This window comes from Spermophilus citellus, assembly GCF_964194105.1.
Source record: "Spermophilus citellus genome assembly, chromosome: 4".
NCBI classification, from domain to species: domain Eukaryota; kingdom Metazoa; phylum Chordata; class Mammalia; order Rodentia; family Sciuridae; genus Spermophilus; species Spermophilus citellus.
This window is the reverse complement of record NC_138185.1, coordinates 161678335-161691637: the sequence shown is the minus strand read 5'-3', so window position 1 is coordinate 161691637 and position 13303 is coordinate 161678335. Positions and strand designations below refer to the sequence as shown.

General features: G+C 38.6%; 1 protein-coding gene across 4 annotated transcripts in view; it reads right to left on the bottom strand.

The window, feature by feature from the left end:
• The window catches only part of GPHN (gephyrin), a 612413-nt gene extending 603390 nt beyond the window's left edge, over nucleotides 1–9023 (bottom strand). For all 4 annotated transcript variants that reach the window (XM_081290454.1, XM_081290455.1, XM_081290456.1 and 1 more), the window contains exon 1: nucleotides 8296–9023. In XM_081290454.1, coding sequence (XP_081146580.1) covers nucleotides 8296–8851 — 556 coding nt within the window. In that variant the 5' untranslated portion in view covers nucleotides 8852–9023. The remainder of the gene's footprint in view (nucleotides 1–8295) is intronic.
• Nucleotides 9024–13303: the final 4280 nt, after the last annotated feature.

The window sequence follows — 13303 nt, the reverse complement described above, 5'->3', positions numbered from 1 at the left end:
AACAATCTTCAGAGGTGAAATGATTCAATTATGAGAGCTGCAATCCATTTATCCTAGTTTGAATCCACTAGGTGGTAACTATAGACAGGTGGCATTACTGCAGGAGGTGGGTCACTGGGCACATACATGCCTTGGAAAGGTGCATTTTCCATACTAATCCTTCCCCTCTTCCTCTCTCTCCTTCCTGATCCCACTATGAGCAGAGCCAAGTAGCTTTCCTTCTCTGGGTCCTTCCCCCATAATCTTCTGACTCAACTTAGGTCCAGAGCAAGACAGTTGACCATCTCTGGAATGAGAACTCTGAAACCAAAAGCCCCAAATAAACTTTCCCTACTCTAAGTTGTTTTTGTCAGGTATATTGGTCACAGTGATAAGAAGCTAATTAAAATAGAAATTGGTACCAGAAATGGAGTCATTACTGTGTCTAATCTGACCATGTGGTTCAGAGATTTTGGAGCTGTTTTGCAGGAAGAATTTTGAAAATTCTAAAGATGCAAGCTGTAAAAGCTTTAGAATGCTGTAAGTGGAGCTTAATGGGTGCTTCTGGTAGAAGCTCAGAAGACCAGGACACACGAATGAGTTCTGTGCTCATAAGGTTTCAGAAGAAAACAAGGACTCTTATTGGAAATAGGAATAGAGGCCACTCATTTTATAATTTGGCAAAGAACTTGGCTATATTGTGCCCATGTCCTGAGACTGTGTGAAGCTGAATTTAAAAGTGATAGACTTGTTAATCTGGTGGAGAAAATTTCAAGGAAGCATACCAGTCAGTGATGTGGATTTTGCAGACAGCTTTTAGCCAGGTTTACTGTGAGAAATGGGAGCAGAAAATAGGGCTAAATAATTTGAAAAACTTTTAGTTTAGCCAGTAAAGTGCATGTAAAACTGGACATTACAGCCACTAAAGAGAGGCTAAGTACTTAAGAAAGATCACTTTAAGGGAATTTCTTGTACCAGAGTACAAAAGAGAGAATTCCTTTAAAGAAAAAGAGTTCATGAAGGCACCCTGTTCACAAGATTGGAGAGGCTAGGAAATTGTTTCACCATGCTGTGCCCCACTGGTACTCAATAGGTCATTGCAGCTGTGATTCCAGAGGGCTCAGGTATTACACAACCTTGGCACCTTCCACATGGTGCTGGTTCTCCGGGAATGAAGGATGCTGGAGTTAAGGCCTCAATGGAGGCTTCCACCAAGATTTCTGAAGAAGGTCTGTGAGGCCAGGCAATGTATAGCAGGGTCCAAATCCTTATGAGCTGCCCTTGAGAGGGCAATGCGTGCAGTTGTAAAGGTAAAGCTGATGCTGAAATGAAGACCCCAAGAAATTAAGAGATGCCAACAACATGGATTGCCTGCTGAAAAAAAGCTGCTAGCTGCAGAGAGGGCCAAGCTAAGAGACTAAGACAATTAGATTATTGAGAGCTATAACCTAATCAGTCCATCCAAGTTTGAGTGAATTACTGAGTATCTACTCTTAAGACTTACATGCTAGGCATTTTCATATACATTATATCAATTCTTAAAACTTTAAGAAAGAGGCACTGCCATCTTGATTTCGGAGAAGTAAACTAAAATATAGAGAGGTTAAATGAATTCCCAAAATAAAGGACAAATTAGGGTCTAACATCCAAGTCTGTCCAACTCCAAAGTCCTTTTTTTAATTTTTTTTTGGTTTAACTACACCATGCAACCTCACTAATATATATAATTACAGAGCATAGCCAACATTTTATAAACACTGTAGGAAAACAAAAATATCACTGAAAAAAAACAATTCCAAGGAAAGGTTTTATTGAAAAACCGAGGCTGAAACTACTAATAACAAAAAGAAAATTAATATCATAAAAATTTCTAAATTAAAATCTGAATTTTTCTTTGGTTTATAATTATAGAACACAATCAAGAAAAGTTTGTCTTTCTTTCCATTTCTTATTCTCTTGCATTTTTTATGTAAAATCTACCCTTCCCCCCAAATCATTACCATTACAAAGACAAAAAAAAAGGTCTAATATCCTTTTTATCTAATTTCTCTTTTTATCTGTTCAGAATGTTGAAATTTAGAAACATTGTTATTAAAGCCCATAATGAATGAGTCCTTCATTCTAGTGGTAAGAAAAGCTAAAAGAGTTAAGTACTATGCTCAAGGCTATAAAATTTAGCCAGACTAACATTAAAATATGGGCCTTCCAGCATTCTATGACCCCGTGCTCCTTAAATTTTTTCACCAAAATTCCAATAACAGAAAGAAATGACAAGATCTGAAGTCATATAATGGGTTTACTTGAAATTTCTTTTAAATGTCTTGATTTTATTTTAAAAGCTTATGTGAATTCTTTACTCTGTGCCTAATTTACTCATGCTTACCTTAATATTAAAGTGATTTAACATGAATACTTGTGTAAAACTGATACTTCAAAAAATAATTATGTTTGTTCCCATAACTTAAAGTCTAAGCCATAGAGTATCCTTGATAAAATGCCATATATGCAAATTGAGAAGCAGGGCACAAATTAGAATAACACTTTTTTCACATCTCATTTCCTTGTTCCTTTACTTTTCAAATTAAGAATTTTTTAAAATATAGTAGATTTAATCTTACTTTTTCAAAGTGCATAAATACTGGCAAAGCTACTGCGCAAATTATTGGAGTTGTTTATTTTAATTACAAAATTTTCAAGAAGTTTTACTTAGTTAAAATTAATTGATTAAATACATATTAACTTGTGAATTTATCAAGCAATCTGGATATACTTTCCACTTGGCAATATTTCATTGGACATTTACTTTTGTAGAGGTCACTCAAAAATTTACTTTAATGAATATAAAATTACATGCTATTCATATTGACTATAGTGCCAATTACTTTTATGCAAGTTAAATAATCATCTTTTTTGGATTTTTCCCCCTCTGCCTGGATGTAAAGGAGGAAATCCTTTATAGTTACATTACTTTCTTTTTTCAGAATTTCTTTTTTTAACATTTCAAATTCCAAATAAATTTTATTGTTCATCAATCCTACTTACAGAAGCAAAATATAGATTTTATCTGTTCTACTGACTTCCAAAAAAGCATGCTGTTCAACTTATCCAGGAATCCATCATCAATAAGAGTAAAAATAGACTCTAATTCACCACTTCCTCCCCACTAACATACTGTTGATTCTTGACTACATACTCAGTTTGAAGTCAGTCATAGTCATATGTGTTTTTAATAAAGTTAAAATTCTTACTATGCAGCAACTAACAGTCTACAAAGTCTCTGGCCAATGATGATAGCATTAAGTATATTGATTAAAAATTAATAACATTTTCTCACATTTAATTCTTTGTATTGCTTCCAACCAAAAATTAATGAAAGAATAATCAAGTTTGAAAAACAGGCTTTTAAAAACAAGTCATATAGCTTAACACTAAAACTTTTTTTTAAAAGAGGTAAGTTTAACAGAACATAGAATTCCATCTGATAGGATACATTTGTGTGCGGTAATGAATTACCTACTCAATGACAACATTTATTCTCAAAACAAAGATATGTTTATATCCTTAGCAGTAAATGAGCTTTTCATAAAATATTGAGACTATGAATGTAGCTCCATGGTGGCACACTCACCTAGCACATGCAAAGCATTGATCCTCAGTTCAGAAAAAAAAGAGGAAGAGGAGGAGAACAATGGGACATAACATAAAAGGTAAGTTTGAGGAATAAAACAAAATAAATGCTTGAACAATTCCAGAGTTCTAAGAGTAGCATCTTGTCTTTAGAATGTGGTTTTGAATATTATGAATGATTATTTATGAATGACTGAAACACTCTCTACATGTAACTGTAATACTTCTGATGTCTTAATTTGCATTTAGCCTTTAATCTCCACTCCCAGTTTTATATCAATATCTCTTATTGATTTCGAATTTATAGCTTAGTGAAATAAACATATGTATTACTATAAAAATATGATTTTTAAATATGCCCTTTCCTAAAAATTTTCATCATCTTCTTACCCATGTCACTGTTAGTGAAAACTAACAGATTATCATCCTTAGTTAAATACCTTGGTAACAAACATTAGCCATGAATAGCTGTTATATATTAAATAGCCAATGGAACATAATTAATTCTATATTACATACATGTATTCATGTTTTCCTGGTAATATTTCTGTGAAGCTTTTATTATAGTAGTTGAATAAATGTGCTGCCTTGATAAATAGTTTCTTTCAAAATAGAAAAAGTAGGTGAAAAGTGACACATTCAAGATATAGTGAGCCTGTTATATAATTACTTAGACTGACTATATTTACTACAGCAGCTATTTAAAAAATTCTATATCTGCCCTACATCTTATCTTTAGTTTAAAGCAACATATACTTGTTTATTTGTCCCACATCATTAAAAATCATCTTTAGTTTCCACTATAAATAGTAATACAAATAGAGAACATTAGAAACAAAAATAGTAAAAACTAGACCTTAGAGGTCACCAAAAACCACACAATTTCATTTCTGGCAAATCAGCAAAAGATAGCTATTAATAAAGATAATGCTCTTAGAGAGGAACAATAATCTTCACCACAAAATGTTTCCACCTACAACCTACTTTCAAATGCATATATGTTCTCTTTCCTGATAAAAAGTTAATATAACTAAAATATCCACACAACATTGTAGTCTGACAAAGTCTTAAATGATTTGAGATAGTCAAGCAAAACAAGAAACACCCTAAATATTTCACTTTTTGCTGTCGCTTTTTTCAAAATTCTAACAGTTAAATTCACCTGGTGAAAAACTTCAAAAGACTGTGTACTATATTTGCAGAATTCATATTTGAACAAAAACATGTAGAGGATGAAGTTTCAAAGTACAAGTATCTTTCAACAGGTAATCAAGTTGTCACAAAGAAGTCAATTAAGAACTTTAAAAATAACAATACAATTTCACTGAAATATTAAACACATTGTAAAACATATATATGTTGGTAGACATACTTTTCATTACTTTGTAAAATAGATTTAGATAATATACCTAAAATTACTACTGTGAAAAATGCCAAGGACATTTTATAAACAAGACCTCCACCGATTAAAAAAAAAAGAAAAAACACAAATAACTTGTAAAAAAAACACATTTAAGTTTGGCTTGTTAATTCAATTTTCTTCCTTCTTTCTTTCTTCTTTCCTTTCTTTCCTTTCTTCCTTTCTCTTTTTTTTTTTTTTTTTTTTTTCCAGTCTTGCTGATTAAACCCAGGGGCCTTGTGCATGCTGGTCAAGTGCTCTATTACTGAGCTATTAACTCAGTCTTTTGTATTTTGGAATTTGTTTTTGTTTTTACTTTTTATTTATTTTATGTACCAGGGATTGAATCCAAGTGCACTTAACACTGAACCACACCCCAACCCTTTTTTATATTTTATTTAGAGACAGGATCTTGCTAAGTTGCTGAGGCTGGCTTTGAACTTTTGATCCTCCTGTCTCAGCCTTCAGAGCCACTGGGATTATAGGTGTGCAACACCACATCTGGCTTTAACTCAGTTTTCTTAAGTAAGGAATCATAATACTTTAGTTGAATACAGAACAATTTTACATAGTAATATTGCTAACACCTGAAGTTCTAGAATATACAAAATTCCAAAATATGCCTGCAGGGTTTTTTTTTTTTTTAGCTTCCCCCCCCCACAAAAAAAAAAAAAACACAAGGAACAGCAGGACTACAATAATTAAGCTGTGTGTAATAAAGAGCTAGTGCTCTTTCCTGATACTTCTCCAGGTTTTTAGGTTTCATCATAGTAAATAACACTGTATTTACAGCATTCTCTTGAATAACTTCAAAGTTATTGAGTAACTTTTCAAAAAAAAAAAGCCCTGAAGTAATTTCTGAGTTCAAATATCCATTTTATCATCAAATTCTATTGCCCTCTGTTACTTCTTCCAAATTTTGCAGCTTCCTTTTCATTCTTTCAGCTACATCCTTATTCCTGATCTAGACTTTTCCTGGTAGACTACTGTACCTCATTCTCATGAGACAACTCCAAATTGTCTTAAATTCCACTGTCAAAGTTATAATCTCACCTTGACAATATGTCACCCTATTTCTTGGAAAAAAAAAAAACTGAGTTTTTCAAGGAACACTTTTATCCTGGTCAAGAGACTCAGCCTCAATTACATATTTACTTATAAGGTTGCTGTTGACTTTCAACTCCCCTTAAAAATGTCAATTTCCTCTAGACCCTGGTAAATGTACTAAATTCTTCCTTCAGGTAACCACTTTTGCTACTATTCCATCTGAATGTGGAATTACTTTTGCATTTAGCTCCCAAATGTGTAACATATAGACATTTCTTATATGGTAATTACATATTCTTCAGTTGTTTGCTTATCAATGTTATCTTATTGGATTGTAGTTATATACCAGGTAAGGGCTATTTCTTATAAAACACTTATTACAACACCTAACTACAGTGTTACTTGATGAATCCTCTTCATTAAATAAAAATATTAGGAAAAGCTTACACCAACAAAAAATGCTCTCTTTAAAAAAATCTCTATAGTTTACCCCTTACATATCTATGTTTTTCATTTTATGGACAACTTACATATTTTGGCGTCTATTAAACTTCACTGTTACTATTCTATAATTTTCAAAGCATGAAAACTTAAAAGTGTAAGTTGAGGATTGATAGAGTACACACCTTTACATACCATGATCGAATTCTTTGAAAATCAGTAATGTCAACTCTAAGAATTCTGAGACACAACTGCATCTTCACACAAGGAAACAGTTTCAGCCCCAACACAGAAACGTGCATCATCTTGATTTAAGAGGTTCCCTTTCCTACAGCTGGTTTAGACTACTTTCTCTATCCCAGGGCGTTTTCAATTAGGAAAATCCGATAAATCGCTGTTATGTCTGCAAAGAATGCCAACGAAAGGCAATCCGTTTCCTTAAGAGAGGAAAGGGGGCAGTGGGTATCCTCTTTTCATAAAACTCCGTAGCTAAATTAAGCATTAAACTCGGCATCTCCCTGCAGTCGCGAAGATTTTTTTTTTTTTTTGCTACCTAATAATAAAAGCAAGTCTTATTCAATTTAGTCCCTTCTCGAGCACCGTCTCAACCTGTCAGAATTTGACAAGGAAAAAAAAAATCAAAAAAGAAGTGGGGGAGACACTAGGATTTCCATCCACATTGCTTCTTTTTCCGAAAGAGTCTTGAATTTCCTTCACTCCAAACTAAGCCCTCGGATTCCAAATATAGTTCTTTAACCCCCGCCTCGCCACTCAATTACACATAAATCCTGCCAATTACAGAACCACAGCAGAAACCCCTACAAATCGGCTTGCTATTCATCTTGGAAGTCCGTACCCTGCAGCAACTGCCTATCGCCAAACTGAGGGATGTTACCCAAATACAACGCAACGGAATCAGACATGCAGAGCACACACGATTTCCGCGAGGGAGAGAAACGCCACCCGGGAAAAGTGCGCTCCTACCAGGCTCGGGACCATCCATGGTGGGGGGGTTGGGGGAGGAGTAGGGGGGTTCCCAGAAGGGAGGCGGAGAAAGGAGCCAGAGTAGGGGAATCCTTCCACCTCAGGTGAAAAGGGCCGGATTCCCGGCCGCAGCCTGCAGCCGGTCCTCGCTAAGGACCCGAAGAAGAAGGCAGAGGGCCCTTAGCTCCGAAAAGCGGAATGCAGACACTTTCTGAGGTCCGGACCCAAGCCGATTTCCCAGCTCTCGAAGGAGACGAGGGGTGTCCCACGGGTGGCCAAGGGGGTACGGAGAGGCAGCCTGAGGAGGAGCATAGTTTCTCCTGTGAACACCAGAGTCTTGTCCGGGCGCTACCCCGGGCAAGCTCAGCTAGAGCGGCGTGGGGCCGCCGGGTGGGGGGAGGGGAGAAGGGGGTGGAGATGGGATTTCCCCCTCTCGGAAGAGCTTTAGCTGAGGATGCGCCTGGCCAGCCGGGAGCGGCGTGCTCCTGACTGCGGAGCCGGGATCCCGCCGCCTGCACCAGCAGCGCGGAGCCCCGCAGCGCCCGCCGCACCGGCCGCTAGGTCCCCGGGGGCCAGAGACTTCTGCTGCCCAGGCGCTGGGGCCTGACACCCCACGGGGCCTCCCCCAGCTCTCAGGGGAACACGCGGAAACACCCCAATCTCCAGCAGTTTTCAGCGGTTGTAAAAATGCACCCCCAGGTCGCCCTCCTCAGCCTTTCCTCTTCCCGAGGCCGCAGAGAAGGGCCACCACAAGCGAGAAGCCCCAGGCAAGTCGGGGACAGCGGCCGCGGCAGTCCCGGACCTCCTCCCCGGGTTACCTGTGAGGACTCCGACACGGATTTGATGGTCGTGGTTAGTGAGGATCATTCCCTCGGTCGCCATGTTTCCCAGCGCAGTCACCGCACTGACAGGAGTCGGGAGAAGCCGGAGCCCGGAGCGCGCGGCCCGGGAGCGCGCTCGCCTCGGAGAGCGCGAGAGCGAGGGCGCCCTGAGAGCGCCACGCGAGCGGAGATGGAGGGGGAGGCGGCAGAGCACCCGGTGGCCTGTATTGGGGGGGAAGGCCGCGCCAGGAATGCGCGGGTCCGCGGAGGGGGCGGAGCCAGAGGGCGCGACCCCGAGACCAGCTGAGAAGAGGCAAGCTGTGGTGGGGTACGCGGTGGCCGCACTGGCGAAGCGAGTGGAGGCGGCGGAGTAAGGCCAGAGACACGCGCGTGCAGTTCTGCTGGGCGTGAGACCCAAGACGCCTAGATGCCAAGAGACTGAGGGAAAAGACAGCACACGCTCAGGAGGTTGCGGAGGCGGACTCGGGGACAGGGGCGGAGCTACACCCCGGGGCGTGCAACTCGTGGAGAGTGAGGGGAGGAGTGAGAGCATAGACTCGGAGTACTGGGAGCGGGAAGGAGCCGGCCCAGCCAGAGTAGGACCGGGGAACGCTTCGGGCGCGCGAGTAGCTCCGGATTGGCTGGGAGAACGCGGAGCGAGTGCGCGCGAGGCACGAACGCTGCTTCAGCCGGGCCCCAGACAGAAGCAATCCCCTGCCGAGTCTGGCCCGTCAGTTATCCGCCACCGGGGGCCGGCTCTCCCAGGCGGCGGAGCCTTTGGGGAGCGAGGCAGGCTCAGCCCTCTGGGCTTCTCCCCATAGCTCGTGGGAGCAACCGGCCGGTCCGCTGGAAGACGCGAGAGAACCTAGAGGTGGCTTAGAAAGCTGAGCTGGGTGGAAGAAAGGCGACTACAAAGACAAGAGTCCGCTGTGGGCGGTGAGAGAGGTATACTGTCCCGCCTCATAGCCGCTAGCTTCCTCGATCAGCCGGCCCTAAGGGAGGCTTTCTGCCTCACCTTGCTTTAGGACCCCATTTCCAAGACAGTACTTACCTACAAGAGGGTCCCCACAAACGAAGCTTAGGAGTCTGCAGCTGGGCATCTGGAATGGAGATAACTGGCTTCTCTTTCTGCAGCTTCCCGTGGTTTAACCGCAGCCCTGAGATAAGCTTAAGGCTTCCTCGACATAACCTCTACTAGTAGATGAAACGCATCAATCTACTTAGAGAACGAGAAGAATGTTTTTCACACCTGGAATTGTTTTGCAGTTGTTTCTGACATGAGAGTACCATGAAAACAGCCTTTGTTGCCATTTATTTCCTTGTGCCTTTTATAACAGTCACCTGTGGCTATTTATGTACCTTTCTTAGTTACCTTTTTTCTGACTTTTTAATATCCGAGGGGGAAAAATATACATGAATGTGTATATATTGTGTGTACACACATAATTTTTTTCCTTCAATTCTCAGCCATGATCAAAACCTGGAAACATAAAAATAAAAAGCAAAGGGACTGGTTCAGCGGCAGAGCACTAGCCTAGCACATAGGCAACCCTGGGTTCAATCCTTAGCACCACATAAAAAAATAAAATAAAAGTATTGTGTCCAACTACAACTAATAAATAAATATAAAATTTTAAAAAGCAAAGTATCAAAAGGTGTATAATCACCAGCGTTTATACACAATTAAAATCTCAGGGCCGATTTGATAGTTATGAGTTTTGTTCAGTTGGAACATAAAATTTCTCACCATGTTCACTGTGAAGATTCAGACTGTTGGCCCACGAAGGTGGCACAAGCCTGAAATCCCAGCGACCTGGGAGGCTGAGACAGGAAGTTTGCAAATTAGAAGCCTGCCTCAATGTAGTGAGACCTTGTCTCAAATTTAAGAAGGACTAGGGATGAAGCTTGGTTGTAAAGCACCCCTGGATTTAATCCCCATTACCCCTCCCAATCAAACTGTTGAGTATTTTGTTTTAAATAATGGGGAGTACAAAAAAGATGATGGATGGAATCAAAATGAGTTAATAATGAGTTTTTAAATTTTTTTTAGTTGTAAGTGGACACAATGCCTTTATTTTTATTTATTTATTTTTATGTGGTGCTGAGGATGGAAGCCAGTGCCTCTGCCTCACCCACACTAGGTGAGTGCTTTACCACTGAACCACAACCGCAGCCCTGAATGAATTTTTTTTAGGACATGTATTGCTAGTATTTTTGACAGTAGATTAAAATTTTAAGCCAGATCATGAATTTATTTTCCACAATTATCTCCATAGATCCTAGTGGCCAGCAAAGATTTAACTGACTTCAAATCGTGGATATAAATGAGAAAGTTGTCCAAAAGTTATCTCAAACTAAAGATGAAGAGCAAGTAGTTGTTTACATTGTTACCTTTCTAAACTATCTTTATTCTCTACAGCACTCTCATGTTTTAACTAATTAGGAAATAATAAGCTCACTAACATGCCCAGTGATGCTAAACAAGTTTGGACCTTCATTCTTTAAGTTGCAGAATAAATATGTGAATTAAATAAAAGGGTACACAAAATAATTTCAATTTAGAATACAGTTATTCATGAGAAAGAAACTAGCACTCTTGTTTCATAATCAATAAGAAACCATGGGACTTTATGCATCTATAAAAAGTAGTAATGACAAAATTCATGAACATTAAATTGAGAAATATTTTAGTCAGCTTTGCAGGGCTGTGACAAAATTCCCAACAAGAACAACTTGGAGAAGAGAAAGTTTATTTTGGCTCATGGTTTCAGAGGTTCAGTTCATGGTTGGCCCACTCCATAGCTCTGGGTCCAGGATAAGGTCCAATATAATAGCAAATGGGCATGGTGGAGGGAAGCATCTCAGACATGGAAATCTGCTCACCAGGGACAAAATATAAACCTCAAGGCATGCCTCCACTGACCTACCTTCTCCAACCACACCATACCTGCCCACAATAACTACCCAGTTGATCCATATCAGTGGATTAATCCACTGATTAGGTTAAAGCTCTTATAATCTGATCATTTTATCTCTGAATTTCTATCATTATTTCACACATGAGTTTTTGGGGGACAACACTTGTCTAAATGATAACAGGTCAAATGTGAACTCTGAATTAAGAAATTTATTGAAAGTTATAATTTGCTAAATATTAATACTAATTTAAAATATTAGAATTAGTTATAAAAGATACTTGTCAAATGCCTCTATCTTTCCCAAACTCTGCAAGTTTTAACAGGTAACATTTACACAGGAAGAACTCATTTTCTAGTGTGATATTTTCTTTTATTGCTGGTTATTGAATGAATAGAATAGTACCCCATTTATTGTTTTTACTAGTTTCAGTTACCTACAGTCCACTGTGATCTAAAAGTATTCAATGGAAAAATTCCAGAAATAATAAGTTTTAAATTGCATGCCATTCTTAGCATAATGAAATCACATTTCATCCCACTTAGTCCTACAGGAGATGTGGACCTCCATCCCTTTTGTCCAGCTGTTAGTCATTTAGCAGCCATCTCAATTATCCTCAGTATGCATATCACAGTGCTTATGTTCTGGTAACCCTTATTAAATGATGTTCCCAGATCACAAAGTAGTGATGCTAGATATGCCAAAGAGAAATTGTGAAATGCTTTCTTTCAGTGAAGAGGTGAAAGTTCCTGATTTAACAAGGAAAAAATCATGTGCTGAAGTTGCTAAGATCTATGGTAAGGATTAATAAGAAAAAATTAATGACTATAGGGTTTGGTACTATCTGAGATTTCAGGCCTCCACTAAGGGATTGGAATGATAAAGGGGAATTACTATATTATAGCATGTATACCTTTAGTTCTATTGTGATGTGACTTGTTTTTTCAAAATTCATCCTAAAAAAAAGTGTTCAGATTTTCTCAAAGTTAGAAGGAGTGTAGCATTTCCAAATATTAACGAATGTCTCAGGAAACATCGAGTCGAGGGAAGAGAAAACCAAAAGTAAAAAAGTTCAGTTTGTATGTAAAGAATAGGAAGTGCCCAGGGATTACTCTGTCTGTTCTTAAGGTTTTAGTAATTAAAACTACAAGAGTCTACATTAACCATCTGAGGCAACATAAAAGGTAAACATCTGGCTTTCATAATGTTTTCATTATGAAAATGAAATTTTGTATTTATCAATAGAAATAAAGTTTAGAGGTTTTTCTAGTAGTGGTATATTTACTATACCACTCTTAGTTTTCCTATGTTTAATCAGAATTTTGGTGTAAATAAGGCAAAATTTTCTGGGCTTCCTTAGGCTTATTCCACTCCTACATCTTTTAGATTAACTAATACCCACAATTAAAATGGAGTCCATTAAAAATGGGTGCAAGAGGGCTGGGGATATAGCTCAGTTGGTAGAGTGCTTTCCTTGTATGCACAAGACCCTGGGTTCAATCCCCAGCAACACACACACACAAAAAAAAAAAAAAAGAAAGAAAGATAAGAAAGGGTACAAGAAACCTTTTGAATACATTTAATGCCACTGAATTTTGTACTGCGGAATTTTGTGTATGTGCATGTTACCACAAAATAAAATAAAATAAAATAAAAAGATGCATATGAGGTGAAACTCTGGCTGATTTTAGCCAAAATTTGTTCCCAAAGCTAGATTATATTGGAGAACATTATATATGTTATTGAGAAAAATATGTATTCTGCTTGCAGCTGTAGGGTGGAATATTCTGTAAATATGTGAGGTCCATTTGGTTTAGAGTAGGGTTTAAATCCAGTGTTTCTTTTTTATTTTCCATCTGGATGATCTGCAAAACACTGAGAATTGAGAGTTGGCATTCCTTATTAACATTGTATTGCAGTCTCTTTCTTTAGATCTAATAATTGCTATACGTATTGAAGTGCTCTAGTTTTAGGTGCATACATATTTAAAATTTATATCCTTCTGTAGAATTGACCCTTTTGTCATTATATAATGACCTTCTTTGTCTCATTGTATAGTTTTGGCTTAAAGTCTGTTCTATCTAATGTA